The 26,051-nt window shown below is 35.6% G+C and overlaps 1 protein-coding gene across 8 annotated transcripts in view; it reads left to right on the top strand.

Annotated features, from left to right (window-relative positions):
• PIBF1 (progesterone immunomodulatory binding factor 1) overlaps positions 1–26,051 on the top strand; it is a 243,466-nt gene that overhangs the window by 48,522 nt on the left and 168,893 nt on the right. For all 8 annotated transcript variants that reach the window (XR_012378762.1, XR_012378761.1, XR_012378764.1 and 5 more), the window contains exons 7-10: positions 1,172–1,280; positions 1,540–1,721; positions 2,814–2,939; positions 19,590–19,688. Coding sequence is in view for 3 of the 8 variants with exons in the window: in XM_073894444.1 (XP_073750545.1) it covers positions 1,172–1,280; positions 1,540–1,721; positions 2,814–2,939; positions 19,590–19,688 (516 nt within the window). In the remaining 5 variants the exon portion in view is untranslated. The remainder of the gene's footprint in view (positions 1–1,171; positions 1,281–1,539; positions 1,722–2,813; positions 2,940–19,589; positions 19,689–26,051) is intronic.

Here is a 26,051-nt window from a genome sequence, read left to right as displayed (position 1 = left end):
AAAAACAATATGGAAACACTAAATTTGTCATTATATCTAGGGGATGATATAGGAACAGTGAGGAAAATGTAGGCAACTTTACCTGTAGTGTCTTATCTTTTTAAGAAAGCAAAACAGAACTTTAATGCAAATATATACCAGTGTTAACTCTTGTCAGCTGTGGATAGCAAGATCATGGATGTTTTGCTATATCATGCTTTAAAAATCATAGCAGAGTATGATCATTACCATGTGAGAATATGAACATATGCGTGTAAACACACAAAACACTTAAAAGTAATATGTACCGAGATACTGGTACTGTCAGTCATCTTTAGTTAGTGGGTTTATGGGTGATTGTTATTTTATAATTTGTGCTTTGCTCACTTTTCTTCAATAAACATAACTTTGTTAACCAGGAGAAAAATATTTTTCTAAACAATTATTGAAAATCTAACTAAAAGAAAAACAATTCTTAACAGCCATCAGCATGGAAACACCAGGTAGGTAGATGACATAAAGTACAAAGAATCTGATTCTGACTGGACAGGATAAATTTAGAGTTGGTAAGTCTGTTTCTCTGCTCACTTTTTTAAGATAGCTGGTGTAGGTTTGTTCCAATTCTTGGTTTCACTGTTTTGGGTTAAGAGCTTATCTGCAAATGGAAATTAGACTCTCTGGGTAATCAAAAACAATTTGTGAATGAAATAGTCACAAGAATGCCTCCTTGTGTATCTGCTATGCAATCTGAGTGATGAGTTAAGGGCTTTTTGCTGCTAACTGAACTGAAAGCCTAGAGCCATATATAAATTCTTTAAAAGTTTGGCTTCAAGATAAGATTGATGATGATTAGTGAAAAGATACCAGAGTGTACCTTAGTAGGTTTTATTAAGTATTTTACTGGCCAGTGTAGTATACATACTGACTTTTTAAAGATAATAAATTTATATTTATATATCTGAGCAGTGTTGAATAGTCTCCTAAATTTGAAAAGCAGACACTTTATTGTTCTTAGAATGACACTAAAGCCCAACTGCTGGTATCTCTGTCCAGCTTCCTGAAACATAGTCAGTGCATTTTAAATGTTCATTGTAAAATGGGATATAAGAAAAAATAAAATGGGATATAAAATATACATATGTATTTGAATTTTATTTTAGTAAAAATAAACAAATGTATTTTAATTTTATAGTGAGCGTGATGCCCTTGAACAGGAAATAATTGAGTTAAGGAGAAAACATGAAATACTTGAAGCCTCTCACATAACTCAAGCTAAAGAAAGAAGTGAATTATCGAAAGAGGTAAGCTTATAGAGTCACGTGTATTTTATCTACAGTGATTGTGGACATAGCCTAGGGCAGAATTGTGGGAGGGACAGTTTTCCTTTCTGATGTAGTTAACAGAAAAAGGGACTTTGGTAGCTCTGTTTGGATGGAAAATTGCAAAGTAAGAATTAGCCCTTTTTATGTTTTAAAGCCCAAGTGAAAGAAAATAATACAGTAAACCTTGAAAAGTAAGAGGAAGTTGCTTTGGACACTGTCTCTCTCTGCACCTATGTAGGTAACCACCTTACAGCAGACTGTTACTTTACTGCAAAAAGATAAAGACTATCTCAATCGCCAAAACATGGAGCTTAGTGTTCGCTGTGCCCATGAAGAAGATCGCCTTGAAAGACTTCAGGTTCAACTTGAAGAAACCAAAAAGGCTAGAGAAGAGATGTATGAAAAATATGTAACATCGAGGCAAGATTTATGTTATTTTCACATAAACAGATATAAATAAACACCAGCTTCTCTGAGGGAAGAACAATGATTTTTTTTTTTTAAGATAAATAGGACTGTATTAAGAAAATAGTTCATTTTGTTTCCTTGTAATATATTCTTATTCTAGTTGGTTTTTTCTTAAGACACAGTGGGGTTTTTTCCCAGTAATGTAAAGCCTATTTCTTTTAGGTCAGTGTATATATGCTATAACTACTGTGTTTTCTTATGACATAAACTTTTTAATTCCCTACAACTAAGATCTCTGTATAAGTGTTTTTTGAAAGAAAGTACGTAAGTATCTCTGTAGAAGTATCTTTTTGAAAAAAATCTAACTGTGCAGAGCCTAGCTAAGCTGACCTTTTCCTGACTGTATGTAAAACGTAAGAAAAGAGAGGAGACAGCACTGCATTAGGAGCTCTGGAATCAGACTCCTGCATTTCAATCCTGTCTTCTCTCTTCAACTAGATGTATAAGCTATTAGAGTTCCTTTATGCCAATACCCCTTATAATCCTTGAGATTTTTATTTTTATCAGCACATCAAAAACTAAAACAAATTTAAAATTTTATTCTTCAACACTTCACACATTCATAACTTATTCCCTAGCCTATGGTATAATACATCAGTTTTTGCTCCTGCTAATGGCCTAGGTAATGTTTTGTGACTTTGGTAAGAGATTACAGTGGTTATGGTTGTTGTGCTTAGAAGGAGAGGATTTATAAGGAGTTGATTAGAGTTATTTTGGTTTTGTTTTTAATTTTATTTGTATCTCAACATGTATCACACCAGATTAATTTTAAATGAAGGGCATTCCATGTGCATCAGTTTTCAAGTCTCTGGTCATATGCATTAAAAACTAGTAAAATATTTTTGAAGATTAATGGTTATTCAACATGAATTAACCTTTTATATAGTAATTAAGCCTTTTGGGCAATATATCCAACAGCTGTGCTTTTCAAATAACATTGAATATAGAACATATTCAACATAAGATAATAAATCTTACATGAAGGGCAAAAATGTTTCTTTTACAAAAGCAAAATTCATGGATGTTACTTTTGACTCCTTGCAGAGATCGTTATAAAACAGAATATGAAAATAAGCTACATGATGAATTGGAACAAATCAGATTGAAAACTAATCAAGAAATTGATCAACTTCGAAGTGCCTCTCGGGAAATGTATGAACGGGAAAACAGGTATTAAAAGAAATTTGTAGGTAAAAGTAGGAAATTTATTTCTCTTTGCTTGAAACTTATATTTTATTGAAATTAAACTATTTCTATGACAATCTCTTTTTCAATTCATTAAAGAAAATTTGTCAAATCTAAATCAAAATATAATGGAACATTAAAGTTCTAAGATCTTTGGTAACTAGCTCAGAACAAGGTTTATCAGACCTTAAGTTAAGCGTCTTCACTCTGGTATTCCCATTATCTCTTCATTACCCTGGTAACTTTTCTTTTTGCCTTTATAGCAGTTCAGATTGAGGACAGAGATAAAAGGAAATAAGAGATACCAGTAGTTCTTCCTGTAACATGCCAGTGATTTCTCCAAGGAATTCTTAAAAACTGGAATAATACTATGAAATATTATATATACCTCATTTATCTGGTGGCCCTCATTATATTAGATAATCTTTTTTTTTTTTAAGATTTTATTTATTTATTTGACAGAGAGAAACACAGCGAGAGAGGGAACACAAGCAGGGGGAGTGGGAGAGGGAGAAGCAGGCTTCCCGCGGAGCAGGGAGCCCGATGTGGGACTCGATCCCAGGACCCTGGGATCATGACCTGAACCGAAGGCAGACGCTTAACGACTGAGCCACCCAGGCGCCCCATATATTAGATAATCTTGGAGATGATCATTTTTCTTCATTTTAATCACTTTTAGATTAGTATATATAAGGTTCCCTTAGTTGGTGATCAGTAGTATTAGGGGCAAATAAATACTACTTATTTCGATAGCATTTACTTTTATATACTATCATTATACTTCATATGACTTTTGAAAGTTTATATTTTAGGGGAAAAATTTGAAATTGACTTAATTGTCATACTAGTTTATCAGTACTGATTTAAGTATATGATATTCTGAAGTTTGGCAGCAAGCAAGACTTTAAATCAGACTTAATTCGGTAGTTATCACTGTAACATGTTATTCGATTAGAAGTACAGTAGCAAAAACTTTGAGAGTTCCACCCTTCAATTCTGGGGGGAAAATCTCAATGTCCTCAGCCTCTACTGGGGAAAATATGTAAGAACTACATGTGTGGAATTATCCTTTGGGTAGAAAACCAGCAAAGGTAACTTTTAAATCATTGTTAAATTGTTACTTTTTTGTTGTTGTTGTTAAATTGTTACTTTAATAAAACAGATTGAGAGAGATTTTTATGATAATGCTGAAATGCTTTTGAGCAGTTAAATAACTGGACAACCACATGGAAAAAAATGAAATTGGACCACTATCTTACACTATACATAAAAATTAACTCAAAATAAATTAAAGACTTGGGGCGCCTGGGTGGCTCAGTCGTTAAGCGTATCCCTTCAGCTCAGGTCATGATCCCAGGGTCCTGGGATTGGGTTCCGCATCGGGCTCCCTGCTCCGCGGGAAGCCTGCTTCTCCTTCTCCCACTCCCCCTGCTTGTGTTCCCTCTCTCGCTGTGTTTCTCTCTGTCAAATAAATAAATAAAATCTTTAAAAATTTAATTAATTAATTAATTAAATACTTTAATGTAAGACCTAAAACCATAAAACTCCTAGAAGAAAACATCAGCAGTAAGGTCCTCAACACCAGTCTTGGCAATGATTTTTTTTAATCTGACACCCAAAGCACAGGCAACAAAAGCAAAGCTGGCTGCCCAGTTTTCCCAACATTTACTGAAAAGACTCCTTTATTTTTGGGCTTTCCACTCTGTTCCATTTATCTGTGTCTATTTTTATGCCAGTGCCAATACTGTTTTGATTATTTTAGCTTTGTAATATAATTTGAAATCGGAACACAATGCCTTCTTCTTTCTCAAGATTGCTGTGGTTATTCAGGTACTTTTGTGGTTCTGTACAAATTTAGGAGTTTTGTTCTAGTTCTGTGAAAAATGCCATGGGGATTTTTATAGGGATTGCATTGAATCTGTAGATTGCTTTCGGTAGTATGGACACTTCACCAGTCCTTCTAATCCATGATCATGGAATATCTTTCCATTTATTTGTGTCTTTATTTTCTTCAGTCAATTAAAGAAGTATATATTTAAATGTACATTTATAAGTAATTACAAATTAAATACCTGTTTAACCACCATCCAAATCAAGAAGTCAGTGTGAGCACCATAGAAATGTCCTTGAGAGCTTCCTGCTTAACTTCTTCCTTCCATAAAAATAACTACTGTTCTGATTTTTGTGCTAATAACTTTCTTGCTTTTCCTTATATTTTTATTATCTAAATTACCAATAAATAGGTACCTCTGAGAAATGTAGTTTAGTTTTTCATATTATATTAGTGTCACATAAATGGGATCATGCCATATATATTCTTTTGTGGCTTTATGTGATTCTTCATATAGCCTTATGATTTTAAGATTCATATGCTGTTGGCATTTAGCTCTTCACGGTCATAACTGAAATATACCATTTTTATGAATTCATGCTCAGAACAGCAGAGACATTAGAAGATTAGAGAGACATGCATACAGAGAGATTAAAAAATGACAAGGAAATTCTTCCATGTTTTTCAGAATTTTGGTTAGTCCCAACCCTGTATTAGGTAGGAACGACCCTGGACCTTGTGGTTACTTGCTCTTAAGGTTCAAAATGCACACTAAGGTTGATGTTCAGAAAGTTTACATTTGAGCTCCCCAAGCAGCATATCCACTAATTGAGCAAATATTTATTGAGATCCACCATATGCCAGATACATGCCATAGATATAGCAGTGACCTGTCTTCACACAGTTGGTTGTCTAATAGACATAAAGACAGTAGAGAAACAATAATTATAAGTATGATGATAATGGAGAAGATGACAGGAAACACAGGATGAGACCATATAGAAGCAAGGAAGACTTCCATGACAGAAGAAATACCCATGCTGATACCTGTGTGATGACTAAGACTGAGTTAGGGGAGGGAAGGGAATTAGGGGAATGAATGTCCAGCATGGATAAAACCCGGAGTTTAGACAATATGAAGCTTTTTGAACAAATTGAAAATAACTCAGTATGGCTAGAGTGTAGACTGAAAGGTAGAGTTCTACGAGATAAAAGGGGGAAACAGAGGTCCAGATCATACATTTGGACCGTTGTCTCGGTAAGACCAGCAGGGAACAACTGAAAGATTTTAAAGATATGTGCTATATGATTTGATTTTATATAAAAAAGAGACTGCTAAGGGTGCCTGGGTGCCTCAGTTGGTTAAACATCTGACTCTTGATCTTGGACCAGGTCATGATTTCAGGGTTGTGAGATCGAGCCCTGCGTCCGGCTCCATGCTTGGTGTGGAGCCTGCTTGAGATTCTGTCTGTCTCTTTCCCTCTGCCCCTCCTCTCCCCCTACACACACACACACACACACACACACACACACCCCTCACGTGTGTGCACGTGCGCGCTCTCTCTCTCTCTTTTAGAGAGAGACTGCTCTGCGTTGTGGAGAGATTAGAGAACTGGACTATATAGCTGTAGACATAGAGACTACTTTTTGCGGTTGTTTCTGTTATCAGAATGAGAAGTGATGATGAAACTGGGTTAGTATCAGTAGAGATGGAGAGTAATGGGCCAGATTGGAAACCTGCCTAGGAGGTGGATTCACCTCCTAGATCGGAGGATTCAGTGACTAGATTGGATTAAGAAGTGAGAAGATGCCTGTACAGTACTACCAACCAACCCACGTATTCTGAATCCATTTCACTTAAGAGATCATTTCTAATAACCATCAATGAATCCTTCCTTGATAATCAAACATAAAGGTACCTAAAGCCTTTGGTAACCATTTATAAAAAAGGGCTTCTGGTTAAAGTTTTACTACTAAATAACCATCCCTGCTGTATTAACACCAACTGACTTCAAATGCTAACTGACAACCCTAGTGTTCTTTCAAATCTTTGTATTTTTACTCAGTTATTTTAGCTGGGTATACGAATTACTGGTAGAGATGTGTTTAAAAGTCTCAATATGGTCTTGGATTTGCAAATTTTTTTTCTGTAATTGAACTTCATATTAGATGCATGTAAGTTTAGAATTATCTCTAGTAATGTGCTTGCTTTAAAATCTATTTTATGCTGAAATTAGCTTTGCCATTTTCTTTGGTTGATATTCACCTGTTATACATTCCTTTTCCTATGTTTTTACTTTTAACTTACAAATGTTCATATTTTAAATGTGCCTCTACTCTGATAATCTTTTTTTTGTCAATATATTTTATTTTTATTTTTTTAATGTATTTATTTTTTGAAAAAAAATGAGAAGATGTAAAGTATGTTATCAGGTTTCTGGATTGGGTAGCTAATGTGGATGGTGATGTAGTTTTTAAGAATTAGAAAAAACAAGGCTTTAGTAAGAAAACATGATAAATTTAGCTTTATTTGAGGTTTCTGTGTAGTAAGCAATTGAAAAATTGTATAAGGTTCTAAATCTCAAGAGAAAGTTTTGGACATAAGATAGAACTGTGGCATAAGGGATATTATTTCTATTTTACAAATAAGTACTTTTAGTCCTGTGACTCAATTCTGTTAGGGATTTTATAGGCTTTTATTGACTGACTTAATAATCTTAAAATTCATGGGATTATTTCTATGATAACATGCATAATTACTTCCAAACAATCCACATAGCCGCATAAACTTTGGTATAATAATCGTTTTGAGAATTTCTTGATTTTTTTTTAGCTTTTGTTCTTTAAAAAAAAAAAAAATCCTTTAAAATGCATGGTAACATAGATTTAGACAAATTAGCCCGTATTCTGTAGGATGCTTGATACAGGTCGGGTTGGGAAAACAGCTGACAGAACCATTTCTGGAAGCAGGGAAACTGAAAGCAGGTTTCCTTTTCCCCGGTGTTGTTCTGACTCCATATGTGCATCAAAATGGATACCACCTAACCAGGAAATTCCTGGGACTGGGGCTGCTGCCCTGGAAGCCTCACCCAGCCCCGGGACGCAGAATGACCCCATGGATATTGAAACTAGAGTGGGCAGTTGCCACCAGATGGTGCCAAACTGCAGCACAGATCCAAATGGATTTGAATTGCACAGAGACCCCTAGCCAGCTAGTGAGCATAGGCTCACCTTTGTCATTTTATTAACCTCACAGTAATCCAACCCTGTATTTTATATGACTGAAACTTTTTGAATCACATTTTCTGCATTATGGCAAGATTTAACTGTACTTAGAACTTATATCTCACTAGTCTTTTACAAAGTAAAAATAAACTATAAATTATTTCTTTTGAAATTTCACAGTATGAGTTAAACAGATGAAGTATTTACACTTGTATATTTGTACTTAGTCTCCTTACCTCTCCCTCAATTAACATATTTAGAAGAAAATTAAATGGTGAGATTAGAGAAATGTTATGCCTTTGGTTGGCTTTCTGTACACTGGGGGGGATATTAAGAGAATGCCTTTTATTTTCTCCTCTTATATGTGGGAAAGAAAGATGGAACTCATGCCATCTGATCTTGGCATCTGCCCCTGTAATCATACCAGTAGTTTGTGAAGTTAAGGGGTTGAGAGGAAGGGGAAGAGATAAAGACTTAAGAAAAGGCACAGATAAGCAAAGAAAGAACTTGGGTATTTGGGTACATCAAAAATACTGTAGTTGGGATTATAACATGTTATATATGCTTTTGCTCAATCTGTGAGTTACGTTTCTTGTCTTCTTCTGTACTTTATATTTGCTTTATTTTTTTTTTAAGATTTTATTTATTTATTCATGAGAGACACAGAGAGAGAGGCAGAGGCATAGGGAGAAGCAGGCTCCCCGCCGAGCAGGGAGCCCGATGTGGGACTCGATCCCAGGACCCTGGGATCATGACCTGAGCCGAAGGCAGACGCTTAACTGACTGAGCCACCCAGGCGTCCCTATATTTGCTTTAAAATCCAGTTTGGAGCTGTGGGAAATAATGAGTGAAATTCACTCTAGTGGTGAGATTTGTTATATAAATAACTTCTTGCTTAGTAGATATTTTGTAACTGAAATGTACAGACCCTCTTACACATTTGGAAAAAGAGCATTATTCCCTGAACAGGGAGTATACTATGAAAGGGATTTGGATCAAAAGACTAAACTTAAATTCTGCCTCTGCCACTAAACTAGCTGAGTGAATGTATTACTTAATATCCCAGAAGTGTGATTTCCTCTTTTATAAAATGAGCCAATAATACTATTTCACAAGGTGGTCTGTAAGATCTAAATGAGATCATGTATGTGAAAAGTACATTATAAATTATTAAGCTATGTATAAATGGTAGTTCTTTTGATACCTTTTATCTGTATGCAGTATGTTAAAATTTTTTCTTTTATTGATTTGTTGACAGTATAAGTAAAATGCACATTCCGTAAAAGTCAACCAAGGGGCACCTGGCTGGCTCAGTCCAGAGAGTGCAGTGCTTGATGTTGGGGCCATGAGTTCGAGCCCCACATTGGTTGTAAAGATTACTTAAATAAATAAAACTTAAAAAAAAAAGCCAACTGAGGACATTATGAAATTGTTTATCATTAAAAGGCACTACTACAACATATGTGATTATTCTTAAGTATTGATCTCCATAGCATTGAATCGTTTTTTCTTAAATGACACAATATAGACATCGAGGATCTGAATGTCATTTGTTTCAGTCTAAATTTCTACATAAAATGCTAACTGACTTGTTCCTAATTAACACTATGAGATAATAAAGGGGAGATAAATTCAGCTGAATAAGTTTTTCCAGAAAGTAAAACTATCTTTACCTAAGGTATTGTGAACCCAGAAAGAACCATTCTCATAGTGATACTGTAAAAAGGAGAAGAATGAGTTTTTAGAGGTATATTATGCTTTTGAAAAAGACAAGGCAGTGGGGAAAAGGAGATCGAAAATATGCTTTTAAATGTGGCAGTATTGCTTTAGTGATTTTATTTTCCCACCATGTCAATAAAAACCATCTTGATCAGAATTTGTCATCTTCCCAAAGTACTCAAGAAAAAACCTTAATGACATAAACTTGGAGTGATATTAAACACCTTTCAATCTTCAATCTAAGTTTATTTATGAAGGTTAGTTTAGTATACATAATGCATTAGAATAGATGACTGGACTAGTGTATGGAGGCTCCATTCATCCTTTTAATAGTGTATGTCCTCATTAGTGCTTAAACTTTTTTCGTTCATGTCTGATTAGGTATCTGTATAATTTTTTCAGTTCTTATATGGAAAAACTTAAGAATATTCAACTTTGTCTTTTCAGTTCAATTATTCTGAATGTATATGGCTTTACAGATAACTCTTTCAATATATTAACTTATCAAATAATTATAAATGAAATTTTATTGTTAGCTATATTTTATTATTAGCTATATTCTTTATACCTATAGGTGATTACCATATGTGTTCACTGCTTAGTTAATAATATTTAATTATTTCAAGGTATATATGGTGTTCCAGTATGAAGCGAGGTGAGTTCAGGTTATGCAGGAACTTAAATTTAACTATTGTGTAGCTCATAGGGTGGTGAGGGAGGTAGTCACATTCATGACAGGGTCAGATTTTAAAAGGCCCTGATGTCAGTGGGGAATTCTTGGAAGTTTCACAGTAAAAGAGTAACATGATATATTCATTTTTTGTAACTGGTTGCAATGTGGGGAGGATTATAATTGAAGAGGGCCTGGAGGCAGGGAGATTGGTTAGGAGAGTATTGCGAAGTTTAAGGGAAGATGAGAAATGGAAGGAGAGAATAAAAGCTGATTTTAAATAATATGTAGGTGAAAGAATTGGGATGACCTGATGATGGACAGGAAGTGAACATCAAAAATGACTCCAGCTTGTCTATTTTACTGGTCTCAGAGAGATGGGTCATCGGGCATGGCTGTTAACCCAAGGTTGCAGACAAGACTTAGAAAGGAAGATGACTATTAATTCCTGATCTTTTACAGATACAGCAGCTCTGACCAAGCCTAAAAGTACTTGTGTAAGATGACATTTAATACCAGAAATTTTGGGCGCCTGGGTGGCTCAGTTGGTTAAGCGACTGCCTTCAGCTCAGGTCATGATCCTGGAGTCCCTGGATCGAGTCCCACATCAGGCTCCCTGCTCAGCAGGGAGTCTGCTTCTCCCTCTGACCCGCCCCCCTCTCATGTGCTCTCTCTCCATTCTCATTCTCTCAAATAAATAAATAAATAAAATCTTTAAAAAAAAAAATCTGTTGAGAAAAATTTAAAAAAAACAACAACAACAAATTTTTCTCTACTGCACCCCAGATGTCACTACCTTTAGCCTTAAGGTGCCAGAAGGGCATTAAGCTGCTGATGTCCCTCCTGCAGTCTTCTCTGTTTACCTAGGATACTCTTATATATATTGTCTTTTTCTTTTTATATAATAAAAAATCTTGGGAAGCACTACCCCAATTACCATTCTCTAAACAACTACCTTCATAATTTTTAATGTAGACTTTCATATTTAGATAACATACTAACAATATCTACTATTTATTGAGTGCCTGTTACACATCAGGTGTTGTAGTCAACACTTGACATATGTTGTAGAGAGAATTAAATGGGACATTTTATGAGGTTGTAGGTATTAGTTTCCCTGCTTTACAAATGAGGAATCAGACACAGAGGGTGTGATTTGCCTATGATTATAGGCTTTTTAAATGATGAAACTAAATACATCTGATTCTACAGTGCAATGTAGATTCCTGTGTTACTGGTCAAGGTTATGAAAATTGGTAAGAGATTTCTTATCAAAACTGTAATTTTCGTGGTAACTTATTTGGGAAAAATGATTTCTTTTTAAAGATTTATTTATTTATCCTGGAGAGAGAGTGTGTGCACAGATGCACGTACGCATGCGAGAGTGAGTAGGGGGAGGGGCAGAGGGAGCGACTCCTAAGCAGACTCCCCACTGAGCATGGAGCCTGACCCCATCCCAGGACCCACGAGAGCATGACCTGAGCTGAAACCAAGAGTCGGACACCCAACTGACCGAACCACCCAGGTGCCCTAAGAAGTTTGGTTCTTTTAAAAGAGTTTGCAAACCCCACTCCTACTTTAGGGCTGAGTCTGGATCATTAGAACTTCACAAAAACATTTATAATTTTGAAAGTTAATAAATAGGCCTTTATTTTTCCATAAAGTGGTATAATTTTTTGACAGAACCTGTCTCTCTACACTATGTCCGTAAGGCCAGATTCTTCACCTGTGACTAGACTGTCCTCTTTCTCCTGCTCAGGGACACATCTCCAGCGAGTCCCCCCGGTCTCCTGTATTGCTGGTTTTCCTTTTCTACGAGATAATCCCCAACTGTTGTTACTAGCAAACATACCATTTCTCCCATCATTAAAAAGCCTTTTTTATTGCCACTTCCCCTTCTAGCCATTGCTCCATTTCTTTATTTTCCTTTGTAGCCAAATTCCTGTAGAGTTTTAAATATTCATTCTTTACCCTCATTTTTAGAAATCTGTTACAAAGCTTTTACTTCCCCGTACCACTCCAGCAAAGCTCTTAATATCAAAACCCCCAGAGGTCTTCATGTTGCCGAAAATCTGGTGGTCATGGTGTCAGTTTCTGTCTGACTGGACTTGTTAGCAGTATTTAATACAGTTGATCACTGCCTACTCCTGGAAATTCATCTGTAACTGACTTTCAGGACACTACACTTTGACTTTGCCCCTTTCTTACTGGCTGCACCTGCTCCTTTTATTGGTCCTCTTCCTGTCCTTGTCATCTTTTGCAGCTGCTTCATGGCATTTCTATTTGGTTATCTAGTAAGCATCTTAAATTTAATGTGTGCAGAAGCACACTTCTGCTCCACTGTCAGTATGACCCCAGATCAGTTACAGATAACTCTGTTCTACTTGCTCAGACCAAAAACCTTGAAGTCATAAACCTCTTCTCTTTTTTTCACATTCCGTATTGTGTTCATCAGCAGATGCTTTTGGTTGTGTCTTCAAAACTTAGGATTCTCTTACCATCTCAGAGACACCACCTTGGTCCAAGCTACCATTATCTTTTGTCTGAATTACTGCAAGATTCTCTTAAGTGGTCCCCCTGCTTCCTTCCTTGCCCTCACAGGTCTCTTGTCAGTCATTCCTCTGCTCAACTGAAAAGGCTCCCATCCAACTCAGTAAAGTTTGATTGACTATAATGCCCTGTTACACGACATGATCTGCACCCAGTTGTCCCATCCTCATTTTTACAGCTCTGTTCTAGTCCCTCATTCAGTCACACTGCCTCCTGTTCCCTTAACTGGCATGCATACTCCTCAGGTCCTTTGTATTTACTGTTTCCACTGCTTAACCCTCCACTCCTGGATACCTTAGAGTCTGGTTTCCCTACTCTCTCCATGTCTTCAGATGTCACCTGCTTTCTGATGTCTTTCCTGACCACCCCGTTTAAAATTGTGAAATTGCCATGCCTGTTGCCCACTAGCCCCTTCTTTGCTTTTTCTTCTCCAGAGCACTTAACACCTACTAACATACTTTGGTTTCTTTCATACTGGCATGTAATCTCCATGTAAGTAGAGATTTCGTCTGTTTTTCAGTGCTGCATTCCCAGGTATCAGTACCTGGTACATAGTAAGAGCTCAATAAGTATTTGTTGAATGAAAGAATTAGTTGAACTACTTTTGAGAAATCAGGTAACTATTGGTTTAGATGAAAACCTATACAAAGACTTATAATGAGATGGATTTAATAGAGTAGTCACTCAGTTAACCATCCACAAGATTCACCCAGTTTCAAACTGAAGGTTGCTGGAGTGGAGGGGGATGGAGGGATGGGGTAACTGGGTGATGGACATTAAGGAGGGCATGTGATGTAATGAGCACTGCGTATTATATAAGACTGATGAATCACAGACCTGTACCTCCGAAACCAATAATCATTTTATGTTAATTAATTGAATTAAAAATAAAATTTAAAAAAGATTCACCCAGTTTCATTTTAATATATTACATTGTATTTTATCAGCTACTTTTTAAACCTCAACAGGTTTAAAAAGTTAGATTTTAATTTAATTTTAATTTAAAGTGAAAAGATTTTAAATAAGTTTTTGCATTTTGATGCTTAAATTCTTCATAATTTGTTTTAAACCATGGTTTCGCTAGATATCTACTCTGGGATAAAGTTTTCACATCTATAAAATGAAAAAAATAATCTGCTTGAGCACCAGCTAAAATAAAAGGTTAGGAAAATACAGTATGTTCAGTCAACAGTAATCTCAAAAAGTTTCTCCTCTGAAAATGCATAGCTTCTCCCAAGAAATTATGTTACCTAAAATTTCCACTTTGCTTTTTTGCTATGTCCTGTTCATTCATTTTCAACAACTATGTTAATTAAAGGAGCAATTATTGGTGTTTTGATTATAAACAGTAGATAATCCACTTGCAACCCTTCTTGTTCATGCCATCTTAAAAACAAAGGCATCAGATATGGAAATGAGCAGTTTTATATGTTGTCCAGGAGAATAATCTAGAGGTAGAAGTGATTAATTCAAACATTTTCCCTATAAATAAGCTTGTCATATAAAGAGCCTGTTTCAGTCCCTTTTTGTTACAACTGGAAAAAATGTTTTATTAACCAAAAATATTTTTACATGGAGGCAGAAGGAGGATGGTTGCTTAGTTGTGCCTGCTGAGCTTTTCTGACAACCATGGTTTTTCACTATTTATTCTTGGTCAATTTCAAGTTTTGAGTTGTTAGTGATGTTTATTCAGGCTAAGCATGCCTTTGGCATTCCCAAACACTGATTTGTTCCTACTAGAATTTCAAAGGTTCCCAAGGTTTTTTTTTTTTTTTTTTTTTAAAGATCTCATTTATTTGAGAGAGAGAGAGAGAAAGAGAGAGCACGAGAGGGGGTTGGGTCAGAGGGAGAAGCAGACTCCCTGCTGAGCAGGGAGCCCGATGCGGGACTTGATCCCGGGACTCCGGGACTTGATCCCGGGACTCCAGGATCATGACCTGAGCTGAAGGCAGTCGCTTAACCAACTGAGCCACCCAGGCGCCCAGGTTCCCAAGGTTTTTCTCATTCTTCCAACATTTTTCTTGCCTCTTTTCAGGTATAAATTTAGATTTGGCATATTGATCTTCTAGTCGTAGGAAGATACATTCCATGTACAGAAATCTATTGGTAGGTTTTGTACTGAGGCTTCAGGTTTTGGTTGTAAGATACTTCTGGCTAAACTTTATATACATGAAGTCATCTCTGCACAGATACATTAGTTTGCATATGAAATACATCTATTATAATATTGAAATCCTTTTATTTAGAGAAATAAAACTTAAGTTTCTTGTTTGAATGTTGTAATTTAAATAACAGTATCTCCCATTTGTTTGTCCCCTTAAGTCCTGGTTTATGCCTATTTCTCTAACATGACTATTAATAACACCCCCTTTCACTCATAAGAATGCCTCAAGTTGAAAAATATGTTTTTTGGATACGAGTTATAATATATCCTAAGTCACTTTACTTTTGCACTTTACATAGGATTGATCAGATTTCTTTTCCTTTTTCTGCCATCTTTCCTCTCTACCTCCCATGCACAAATACAGGATGGATAGGAGAGAGATGTATGTGTATATGGGGGATGGGGTTTATAGGAAACGACATGAAAGAATCATGAAAAACAGTTTTGAAATCAAATGTGAGCTTTTTAAAGATTTTGAGAGAGAGAGAAAGAACATGAGCTGGGGGAGGAACAGAGGGAGAGGGACAAGCAAACTCAGTGCAGAGCCCAACACAGGGCTTGATCTCACAACCCTGAGATCATGACCTGAACCGAAAGTCAAGAGTCAGGCACTTAACTGACTGAGCCACCCAGGTATCCCTCAAATGTTAGCTTTTTAAAAGCATTTTTAAGGTTGAAATATTTTAGTTTTATATTTAAAACATTTGTTATAATGCTGACCAGTTGGCCAACTCCCAACATCATTCTCTGTTATTATAATTACATTTGATTATATATTCAATTTGGACTTTTAAAACATTAGCTTCATTAGCTTGTACATGCTGCGGATAGTCTATCAATTTTTCGAGTTTCTTCTTTTGAAGAACATTAGAATTCCTGCTCTGCCATAATTGTGTTGTTACATTTTATAATGCATTTAACTTTTTAAAAATGGATAATTTATTAGTTATACGGCAGTTAGGGTTTTGTCTGTGGCCGGAATATACTCCATCTGTTGTTTTATCAAACGAGTCTTAAGTCTGAAGGAGCATGGGCTATAAAAACAATTGTATATATAATATAGTCAATTCTTTCAAGGCTTATTTTTGATTTAACATTTGTGCTATGAGATTGATGAAGGATAATTGGAAGGCACACAGGCAAGGACCAGGGGCCCCTGCCCTAAGAGGAAACCACCCTTAAAAGGATTTTGTACCACCCTGGAAGGAGCCCTCCACTCTTTCCCATATGACAAAAATCTGACTGGATGACAGGCACGGGGTGGGGGGGTTAATCAGATTAAAACAGCCCCGCCAACAAGCCCATAAAAACCCCTAGACTTAGAAACTCCCATGGCAAACCCCTCGGGTCCCCTCCCTCCTTGGGAGCTTTGTGCTATCACTTTGCTATCGCTCAGTAAACCTTGCTTTGCTGCGCACCACTCTGTCTAGTCTACCTCTTCATTTTTCCAAGTGGCATGACCAAGAACCACTGGAACTGATGGAGGAAAAAAATCCTGTAACAAGATGGCTGCAACAAGTTTTCTTAAGGAGAAAACTGTGAAACAAAAAGGAATCTTAAGAAAGGCATAGTATGATGAAGAGCATGGACTCCAGAACCAGATGGTTTGGGCTCCATAGCTTACTTAAACTTGTAACCTTAGATAAATACTTCTCTGTTTCCATCTTCTCCTTTGTAAAATAGAGATAATGATGGGGTTGTTGTGAAAATTAAGTGAATTATTATATGCAAGAGCCTAAAATAGTTCCTAGCACATGGCAGGCACTCTATATATGTTTGTTATTGCTATTATTGTCAGTGGAATACATTCAGTTTATCTCAGACTTAATTTGAAACCTTAAAGGTCGATTGATAATATGAAAGGAAGTATCTCTATCTTTATGTTAAAAGGAATTGTGTGACTTCTTGTATGCAGGTTGTGGGTAGAGATATGGAAGGTATGGTAACTGATAACGAGGTTAGGTTCACACAGAAATCTTACCAGAAGACATCTGTGAGAGGACCTGTACATAGAAGCCTCAACTTCTAGCACTTTCTCCGATTCATTTTAGTTTTTTTTTTTTAATTGCCTTTACTTATTTGTCCTTCAAGGTCCAACTTACATATTCTCCCTTCATTCACTCTTATCTCTCTTCCTCCAGTTAAAGCATAATCAACTCCTCTTCTTTGTGGCCTTGGAATTTTTTTATGCCTTAATATAGCACTAATTATAGTTAGCTGGGTGGTACAGATTGTAGCGTCATGAATGCACAGGAATCTTCTAATCATACCTCCGCTCACAGGCCCCTATTGTTAGTTTTTTCTGGGTTTCATTTCATTCTCTGTGACTGCTTTTATTTCTAATGCCCATTATTGCCAGAAAGGAAATATAGTTAGGGACTGAAGCTTCTCTGCTTACTAAGTAAGCGTAAGTGCAATCTACTTGGAATTTTGCTATTGAAATAACTTATAGAATAATGAGGCTATCTTTGAGAAATGAAAATTACAACCAATTTGTGATGATTTACTGACTGAAATATATAGATCACCTAGGAATGAAAAATATATAAATGTTTAATATGCCTGAAGAATTTAATTCTATCTATAAAACTAAATTTTCATGTTTCAGGGGCGCCTGGGTGGCTCAGTCGTTAAGCGTCTGCCTTCAGCTCAGGTTATGATCCCAGGGTCCTGGGATGGAGCCCCCATCAGGCTCCCTGCTCAGCAGGAAGCCTGCTTCTCCCTCTCTCACTCCCCCTACTTGTATTCCCTCTCGCTGTGTCTCTCTCTGTCAAATAAATAAATAAAATCTTCAAAAAAAATTTTTTTTTTCATGTTTCAGTTTGATGATAGAGGGTCATTGCAGTCAGGATGATGTCAGAAAATAATGACATGACATTTTGTGATATCTATTTTAAAATGCACTTCCACTTAGATAATAGTATACAAAAGCTATTTTCTTTTTAATAAGTTATCTGTACTACAGTTTTTTTAAACTATTTTATTTCTGCCTCATAACCATTTGACTGATGAATCTCCATTGGTTGATATGTTTTAAATTTTAACTTTGTTATTAGCATCACAGTGTAAAAGATGACATTTCATACTGGCACAGCAAGTAAGCATTCCTATCCAATAGTTATTACATAGATTTATTCAAACGATGTGGGGTTTCATGACTTTCTACTGACATTCTCCATGAATAATAAACAGAAAATTCTAATACCCAATCCAGTTCTTTATGGGAGATGTGGTGATATGATATAAAAAACATTTGCTTTGCAGTAAAGACATAGCTGGGCTCAAATTATGGCTTTAACATGGGCTGTGACTTTGAACTAGGTTACTTAAGCTCTTGAACTTCGGTTTACTCCACTGTAAGACCGGTTGGAAAATACAACATAAGGGATTTGTAGAAATTAGGTGAGCAAAATCATTTATATTACACTCTACATTTATTTATAACTATATTAGAGAAGAGGATTTTTTAAAAAATTAAGTGGCTCTCTGAAAGAAGCTTCCTGTTGGTATTTTTCTTGACCCAGACTTCTGCTTTGATTCAAAAAACAAATGAGATTTGATCTTTAAAGGCTCATATCTTGTTGTGGCACTCTTGTTACCTTCTGCCTTTTGGACGTTACCCTTAACCGTCACTAAATGTATCTTTCTCTCAGTTTCAGTTCCTGCTGTCATCAGTACTGTAAGTGGATGACTTACCTAATACTCTGGCTCCATACTTTCTGGAGCCCTACGTGAATATTGACCTTTATCTCATCTCTCCTTCACTTAGCTACTTTACTGGTCACACCCTTGATCTTGGTATCAACTAAAATGGTGTCACTAAAAGTACTATTCTACCTCCACATCACTATCCTTTAACAGCAATCTCTAGTCTTCCATCCTGCTTGTACACTACTTAAATTTGTTTGTCATCTTATCCAGACTTCATGTCCTTTGCCCCTTCTATTTTGTCAGCCCTGAGTTCTTGAATTCTCTTCTTTTCCATTCCTCTGTAAGTGAGATCCCAAGGGCCATCACTTCAAATTGCTCATATCCCAGACGTTGTTCCCATTTTGATACTTGTGATCTCTATATTATACGCTTCATTTAAAATGTTTTAGAGAACATTTATTAACTTCTCAAGACCTTGGTTTTCTTCTGGATACTGTGTAATCATACCTACTTCACTAGATTATGGTAAGGATTAAACAAGTTACTGTATATATAAACTGTTGAGCCTACCTTCAACCCGTGTGGAGATAAGTTATAGAGAAAGATAATGTGACATTTAGAGATAGACCATGTTTGCACCTACATTAGTGTGCTGCTACAGAAACACCAAGCCAGGTAAATTCATATAGTAGACACCTTGGGTCACCAACCTCCAGTGGGTCCTTAAGATTGTCAGATAGTCCAATTCTAAGCAAACACATTTATGAAACTTTAAAAGATAGATACTTTGTATTTGGAATAATTGAGTACATGTTTAAATTTTAGAAATCTCCGAGAAGCGAGGGACAATGCTGTGGCTGAAAAGGACCGAGCAGTGATGGCTGAAAAGAATGCTTTAGAAAAACATGATCAGCTCTTAGACAGGTAAGCATTCTAAAAATCTGGAAATGTTAAAAACTCTTTTGATTTTTGTTGCTGTAACTTTTTCTTTTAGAAAAAAATATTTTTAATAGAAGTATAATTCAATTCAGTTACATGCATTATTTTTGTAATATGTAATTATTGCATATACTAAAGGAAGATATAGCACGTGCAGTCACCCTACAGTTTTCTTATATGCCTTTTCTCCATCTCAATCACTACTCCTCAAGAGGCAGACACTCTCTCATTACTGTCACCAGAGCTTAGTTTTGCTCGTACTGGATTGAAAATAAATGGAATTGTACAGTATGTATTCTTTTGTGTCTAGTTTCTTTCACTCAACATTATATTTTCATCCATTTTGTTGTTACATCAGTAGTTCATTCCTTAGTGTTGCTGGGTATGAATATACCACAAGTTTGTTTATTCCTTCACCTATATCAGTGGACGTTTAGGTTGTTTCCATTTTGGAGCTATCATGAATGAAGCTGCTATGAACTTTTTTATAAAGTCTTTTTTGGGTATATGATTTTTATTTATGTTGGATAAATTTTCTCTAGGAGTGGAATTGCTAATCATAAAGTAGAAGGACTTTTACTTTAAAAGAAACTACTAAACTTGAGTCCAAAGTGTTAATACCATTATGTGCTCCCCAGTTCATTTCTTAAAAACCTATATGTTCTGGTTCATGTGTGTTGGAGGAAGGGGAAGAGAGAAAATTATTTGTCTTTAATTTATCAATAGAAAACTATATTTATTTTTAGTAGCCTAGCTAATAGGAAAATCACTGATGAGTATTAAGGTAAGTGCTATTGCACACTCTAGATTTTCAGTGGTTTGACTACATTCAGAGTAAACAGAATCGTTACCTTTTTTTTTTTAACTTTTATTTTGAAAATAATTTCAGACAGAAAAGTTGCTAAACTAGTACATCAGGTTTCCATACACCTTTCACATACTGATAAACTTTGAAAATAACTCAGTGGAGCTTTTAATTATTAAATGAAGACTTGCATATCCATTTGTGATTTAAGCAATACCTCACACTAAAAATTGAGGTAAGTCTTCATATAATTAACCTATTACCAAAATCTCTCAGATGGCTCAAATTGTTATACTTCTGAATTCACATCAACTTTATAAACTTGGTACATTAATAAAAATAATATTAGAGAAGTCTCTTCTGTAATGTGAAAGTATATCTAAGTCTAAACGTTTTAATATAAAATAAATTTATAAATCAGCTGTTTTTATTGGAGTGCTGTTAAAACCTACTGTAAAATCTTTTATTATGTTTAACCTTTCCATTTATAAAACTATATGGTGTACGCAAAAGATTTATTTGGCTTTTTGTTGATGTTGTTTTTTAATGTGATTTATTTAGGAATGGCTCTAGAATAATATTTATGGACAAATTAACAAACTTTAAAAGAAAGTGCAAGATTTTAGGTAGTACACCAGAACTATTATATTTGGGCAGAATTTCATAACTTACTAGCCTCAGTATGCTTTTGTGAATTTGGAGAAAAGAGAATAGTAAATCTGACCTTAAAATTGGCTGTTTAATATTTATACTCATATCTGTTATGTCCTAAACTCTGGCACTTTAAAATCCTTCTTAATCTTACTTGTCCGTATACTAGCAACTGGTATTTATCCTAAAGGCCATGGGATGCTTTAGTACTTAAAGGGATCTTTTGAATTATTGAGAATTTAATGTTTGTGAAGTGTGTAGAACAGTGTCTTGCACATAAGTAGTAATATAGAAACGTTTGTTGTTATTATAAAATAATTGTTCAATTAGTTCTGTTTACTAACTGAACTTTTGCTATTTAAAAGTTGATCTTTCAAAATAATTTTCCACTAGAATTTTGAATAAAATGGAACAGCTCATTTTTTTCATTAGGGTTTAATTGATATACAATATTATATTAGTTTCAGGTGTACTACATAGTGATTCAGTACTTATACACATTACAAAATGATCACTACAATAAGTCTAGTTAGCATCTGTCACCCTGAAAAGTTTTGTTTTTTTTTTAAAGATTTTATTTATTTATTTGACAGAGAGAGAGATAGTGAGAGCAGAAACACAAGCAGGGGGAGTGGGAGAGGGAGAAGCAGGCCTCCCGCAGAGCAGGGAGCCCGATGCGGGGCTCGATCTCAGGACCCTGGGATCATGACCTGAGCCAAAGGCAGACACTTAACGACTGAGCCACCCAGGTGCCCCACCATGTAAAGTTTTTAAAATGTTGTTGACTATATTCCTTATGCTGTACATTACATCCCCATGTATTATTTATTTTATAACTAGAAGATTATACCTCTTAATCCCCCTTACCTATTTCCTCCATCCCTCTACCCTCCCTCTGCACTGGCAACCATCAGTGTATTTGAGTCTGTTTCTGCTTTTTGTTTGTTCATTTGTCTTGCTTCTTAAATTCCACATGTAAGTGAAATCATAAGGTATTTGTCTTTCTCTGATTTATTTCACTTACCATAATAACGCTGTAGGTCGGGGCACCTGGGTGGCTCAGTCGGTGAAGCGTCTGCCTTCGGCTCATGTCATGATCCCACGGTCCTGGGATCAAGTCCTGCATCGGGCTCCCTGCTCAGCGGGGAGTCTGCTTCTGCCTCTACCTGCTGCTCTGCCTACTTGTGTGCTCTCTCTCTCTCTCTCTCTCTCTGTCAAATAAATAAAATCTTTTTTTTTTTAAAGATTTTATTTATTTATTAGAGAGAGAGAATGAGAGATAGAGAGCATGAGAGGGAAGAGGGTCAGAGGGAGAAGCAGACTCCCCGCCGAGCAGGGAGCCCGATGTGGGACTCGATCCCGGGACTCCAGGATCATGACCTGAGCCGAAGGCAGTCGCTTAACCAACTGAGCCACCCAGGCGCCCTCAAATAAATAAAATCTTAAAAAAAAATGCGCTCTAGGTCTATCCATGTTGTCATAAATAGCAAGATTTTATTCTTTTTTAGAACTAATATTCTGGTGTGCGTATATACACATATCTACGTACATTTACACACATGCATACACGCCACATCTTCTTTATCCCTTCAGCTATCTATGGACACTTGGGTTGCTTCGGTATTTTGACTGTTGTAAATGATGCTGTGATGAGCATAGGAGTGCTTGTATATTTTCAAATTAGTGCTTTTGTTTTCTATGGATAAATAACCAGAAGTGGAATTGTTGGATCATATGGTCATTCTATTTTTAATTTTTTAAAGGAAGCTCCAAACTATTTTCCATAGTTGCTATATCAGTTTACATTCCTACCAACAGTGCACAAGAGTTCCCTTTTCTCTACATCCTCACCAACATTTGTTATTTCTTGTCTTTTCAATAGTAGCCATTCTGACAGCTGTTAGGTGATACCTCTTGGTGGTTTTGATTTGCATTTCCCTGATGATTAGTGATGTTGAACATTTTTTCAAGTGCCTGTTGGCCATCTGTATGTCTTTGGAAAAATGTTATTTCAGGTCCTCTGCCCTTTAATCAGATTGTTTCCTTAATATTGAGTTGTGTGAGTTTTTTTTATATATAGATATTAACCTCTAATTGTATATGTCATCTGCAAATATCTCTCCCATTCAGTATGTTGCCTTTTTGTTTTGTTGATGATTTTCTTTGCTGTGTAAAAACTTTTTAGTTTGCTATAGTCCCATTTTTTTTTATTTTTGCTGTTGTGTCCTTGTCTGAGGGGACGGATCCAAAAAGGGTTAAGATCAATGTCAAACAACTTACTGCCTATGTTTTCTTCTAGGAGTTACGGTTTCAGGTCTTACATTTAGGTCTTTAATCTGTTTTGAGTTTATTTTTGTGTATGGTGTAAGAAAGCAATCCAGTTTCAATCTTTTGTATGTGGCTTATCAGTTTTCCCAATACCATTTACTAAGAGACTCTTTTTTTCCCGTTATATGCCCTTGCTTTCTTCATCATACGTTGATTGACCATGTATGCATGGGTTTATTTCTGGGCTCTCTAGTCTGTTCCATTGACCTATGTCTGTTTCTTTGCCAGTGTAATACTGTTTGATTACTTTAGGTTTATGGTATAGTTTGAAATATGGTTATGATAATTGAGGCTTTGTTCTTCTTTCTCAAGATTGCTTGGGTATTCAGGGTCTTTTGTGGTTCCATACAAATTTTGGTATTATTTGTTCTAGTTCTGTGAAAAATGCCCTAGATATTTTGATAGGAATTGCATTGAATTTGTAGATTGCTTTAAGTAGTATGGACATTTTACCAACATTAATTCTTCCAATTCGTGAACATTGTATATCTTTCCACTTATTTGTTTTCAGTTTCTTGCATCAATGTGTTACAATTTTCAGAGTACAGCTCTTTAACCCCTTGGTTAAATTTATTCCTAGATATTTTATTCTTTATGATGCAGTTGTAGATAGTTTTCTTAATTTCTCCTTCTGATAGTTTATTAGTGTACAGAAATGCAACAAATTTATGTATATTAATGTTGTATCCTGCAGGTTTACTGAATTCATTTATTAGTTCTGATAGTTTGGTGGAGTCTTTAGGGTTTTCTCTATATAGTATCACATCATCTGCAAATAGTGACAGTTTTTTTTTTTTTTTAAAGATTATTTATTTATTTATTTGAGACAGAGAGAATGAGAGAGAGAGAGAGAGAGAGCACATGAGAGGGGGGAGGGTCAGAGGGAGAAGCAGACTCTCCGCCGAGCAGGGAGCCCGATGCGGGACTCGATCCAGGGACTCCTGGATCATGACCTGAGCCGAAGGCAGTCGCCCAACCAACTGAGCCACCCAGGCGCCCAAATAGTGACAGTTTTATTTCTTCCTTTCCAGTATGGATGCCTTTTATTTCTTTTTCAGTCTAATTGCTGTAGCTAGGACTTCTAGTACTGTATTGGATAAAAGTGGTGAGAGTGAACATCCTTGTCTTGATCTTAGAGAAAATGCTTTTAGCTTTTCACCATTGAGTATATTAGCTGTGAGTTTGTCATATATAGCCTTTATTATATTGAGGTACGTTGCCTCTATACTCACTCTGTTGGGAGTTTTTATCATAAATGGATGTTGAACTTTGTTGAATGCTTTTTCTGTATCTATCAAGATCATATGATTTTTATTCTTCATTTTCTTATTGTAGTATATTGTGTTGATTGATTTGTGGATGTTGAACCATCTTTGTATCCCTGGAATAAATCCTTGCTTGTGGTGTATGATCCTTTTAATGTCTTGTTGAATTTGGTGTGCTAATATTTTTTGAGGATTTTTGCATCTGTGTTCATCAGGGATACTGACCTGTAATTTTCTTCTTCTGTGGTGTCTTTGTCTGGTTTTGGTGTCAGGTTAATACTGCCCTCATAAAATGAGTTTGGGAACATCCTTCCTCTTTAATTTCCTGGAATAATTTGAGAAGGATACGTATTAACTCTTTTAAATGTTTGGTAGAATTTACCTAAGGAGCCATCTGGCCCTGGACTTTTGTTAAGAGTTTCTTTTATTACTAATTCAGTTTCCTTACTAGTAAGTAATTGGTCTATTCAGATTTTCTATTTCATCATGATTTAATCTTGGAAATTGTATGTTTTTAGGAATTTACCCATTTCTTCTAGGTTGTCCAATTTGTTAGTGTATAATTGTTCATAGTAGTTAGTCTCTTGTGATCCTTTGTATTTCTGTGGTATTGGTTGCAATTTCTCTTTCATTTTTTATTTGATTTATTTGGATCTTCTCTCTGTTTCTGGATGAGTCTACCTAAAGGTTTATCCATTTTGTTTATCTTTTTTAAAAGAACCAGCTCTTAATTTCATTGATTTTTTTTTTTCTTCTTCCTTTTTTTGGGGGGGGGTTCTCTTTCATTTATTTTCACTCTGATCTTTATTATTTACTTCCTTCTTGAACTTTGGCCTTTGTTTTGTCCTTATTTTTCTGGTTCATTTAAGTGTAAAGTTAGATTGTTTATTTGAGGTTTTTGTTGTTTCTTGAGGTAAGCCCTTATTGATATAAACTTCCCTCTTAGAACTGCTTTTGCTGTATCCTGTAGGTTTTGGAACATTGTTTTTCCATTTTCATTTGTCTCAAGGCATTTTTTTTTATCTTCTCTTTGATTTCTTTGTTGACCCTTTGGTTCCTTAATAGCATGTGTTTAGTTTCCACGTGTTTGTGTTTTTTTTCCAGTTTTCTTCCTATAACTGATTTTGTAAAGTCCATCTGGTCTAGTATATTGTTTAAGGGAAGGCTAGTATTTCCTTGCTGATTTACTGTATGGATGATCTGTTCATTGATAGTATTAAAGTCTTCCACTATTATTGTGTTGCTGTCAATTTCCCCCTTTATGTCTGTTAATATTTATATTTAGGTGCCTCCTATATA

Source organism: Callorhinus ursinus, unplaced genomic scaffold (assembly GCF_003265705.2).
Source record: "Callorhinus ursinus isolate GAN/ISIS: 27379988/994484 unplaced genomic scaffold, GSC_fseal_2.0 scaffold7, whole genome shotgun sequence".
Lineage (NCBI taxonomy): Eukaryota > Metazoa > Chordata > Mammalia > Carnivora > Otariidae > Callorhinus > Callorhinus ursinus.
The sequence above is the reverse complement of the archived record's forward strand: the minus strand, read 5'-3'. Positions and strand labels throughout refer to the sequence as shown.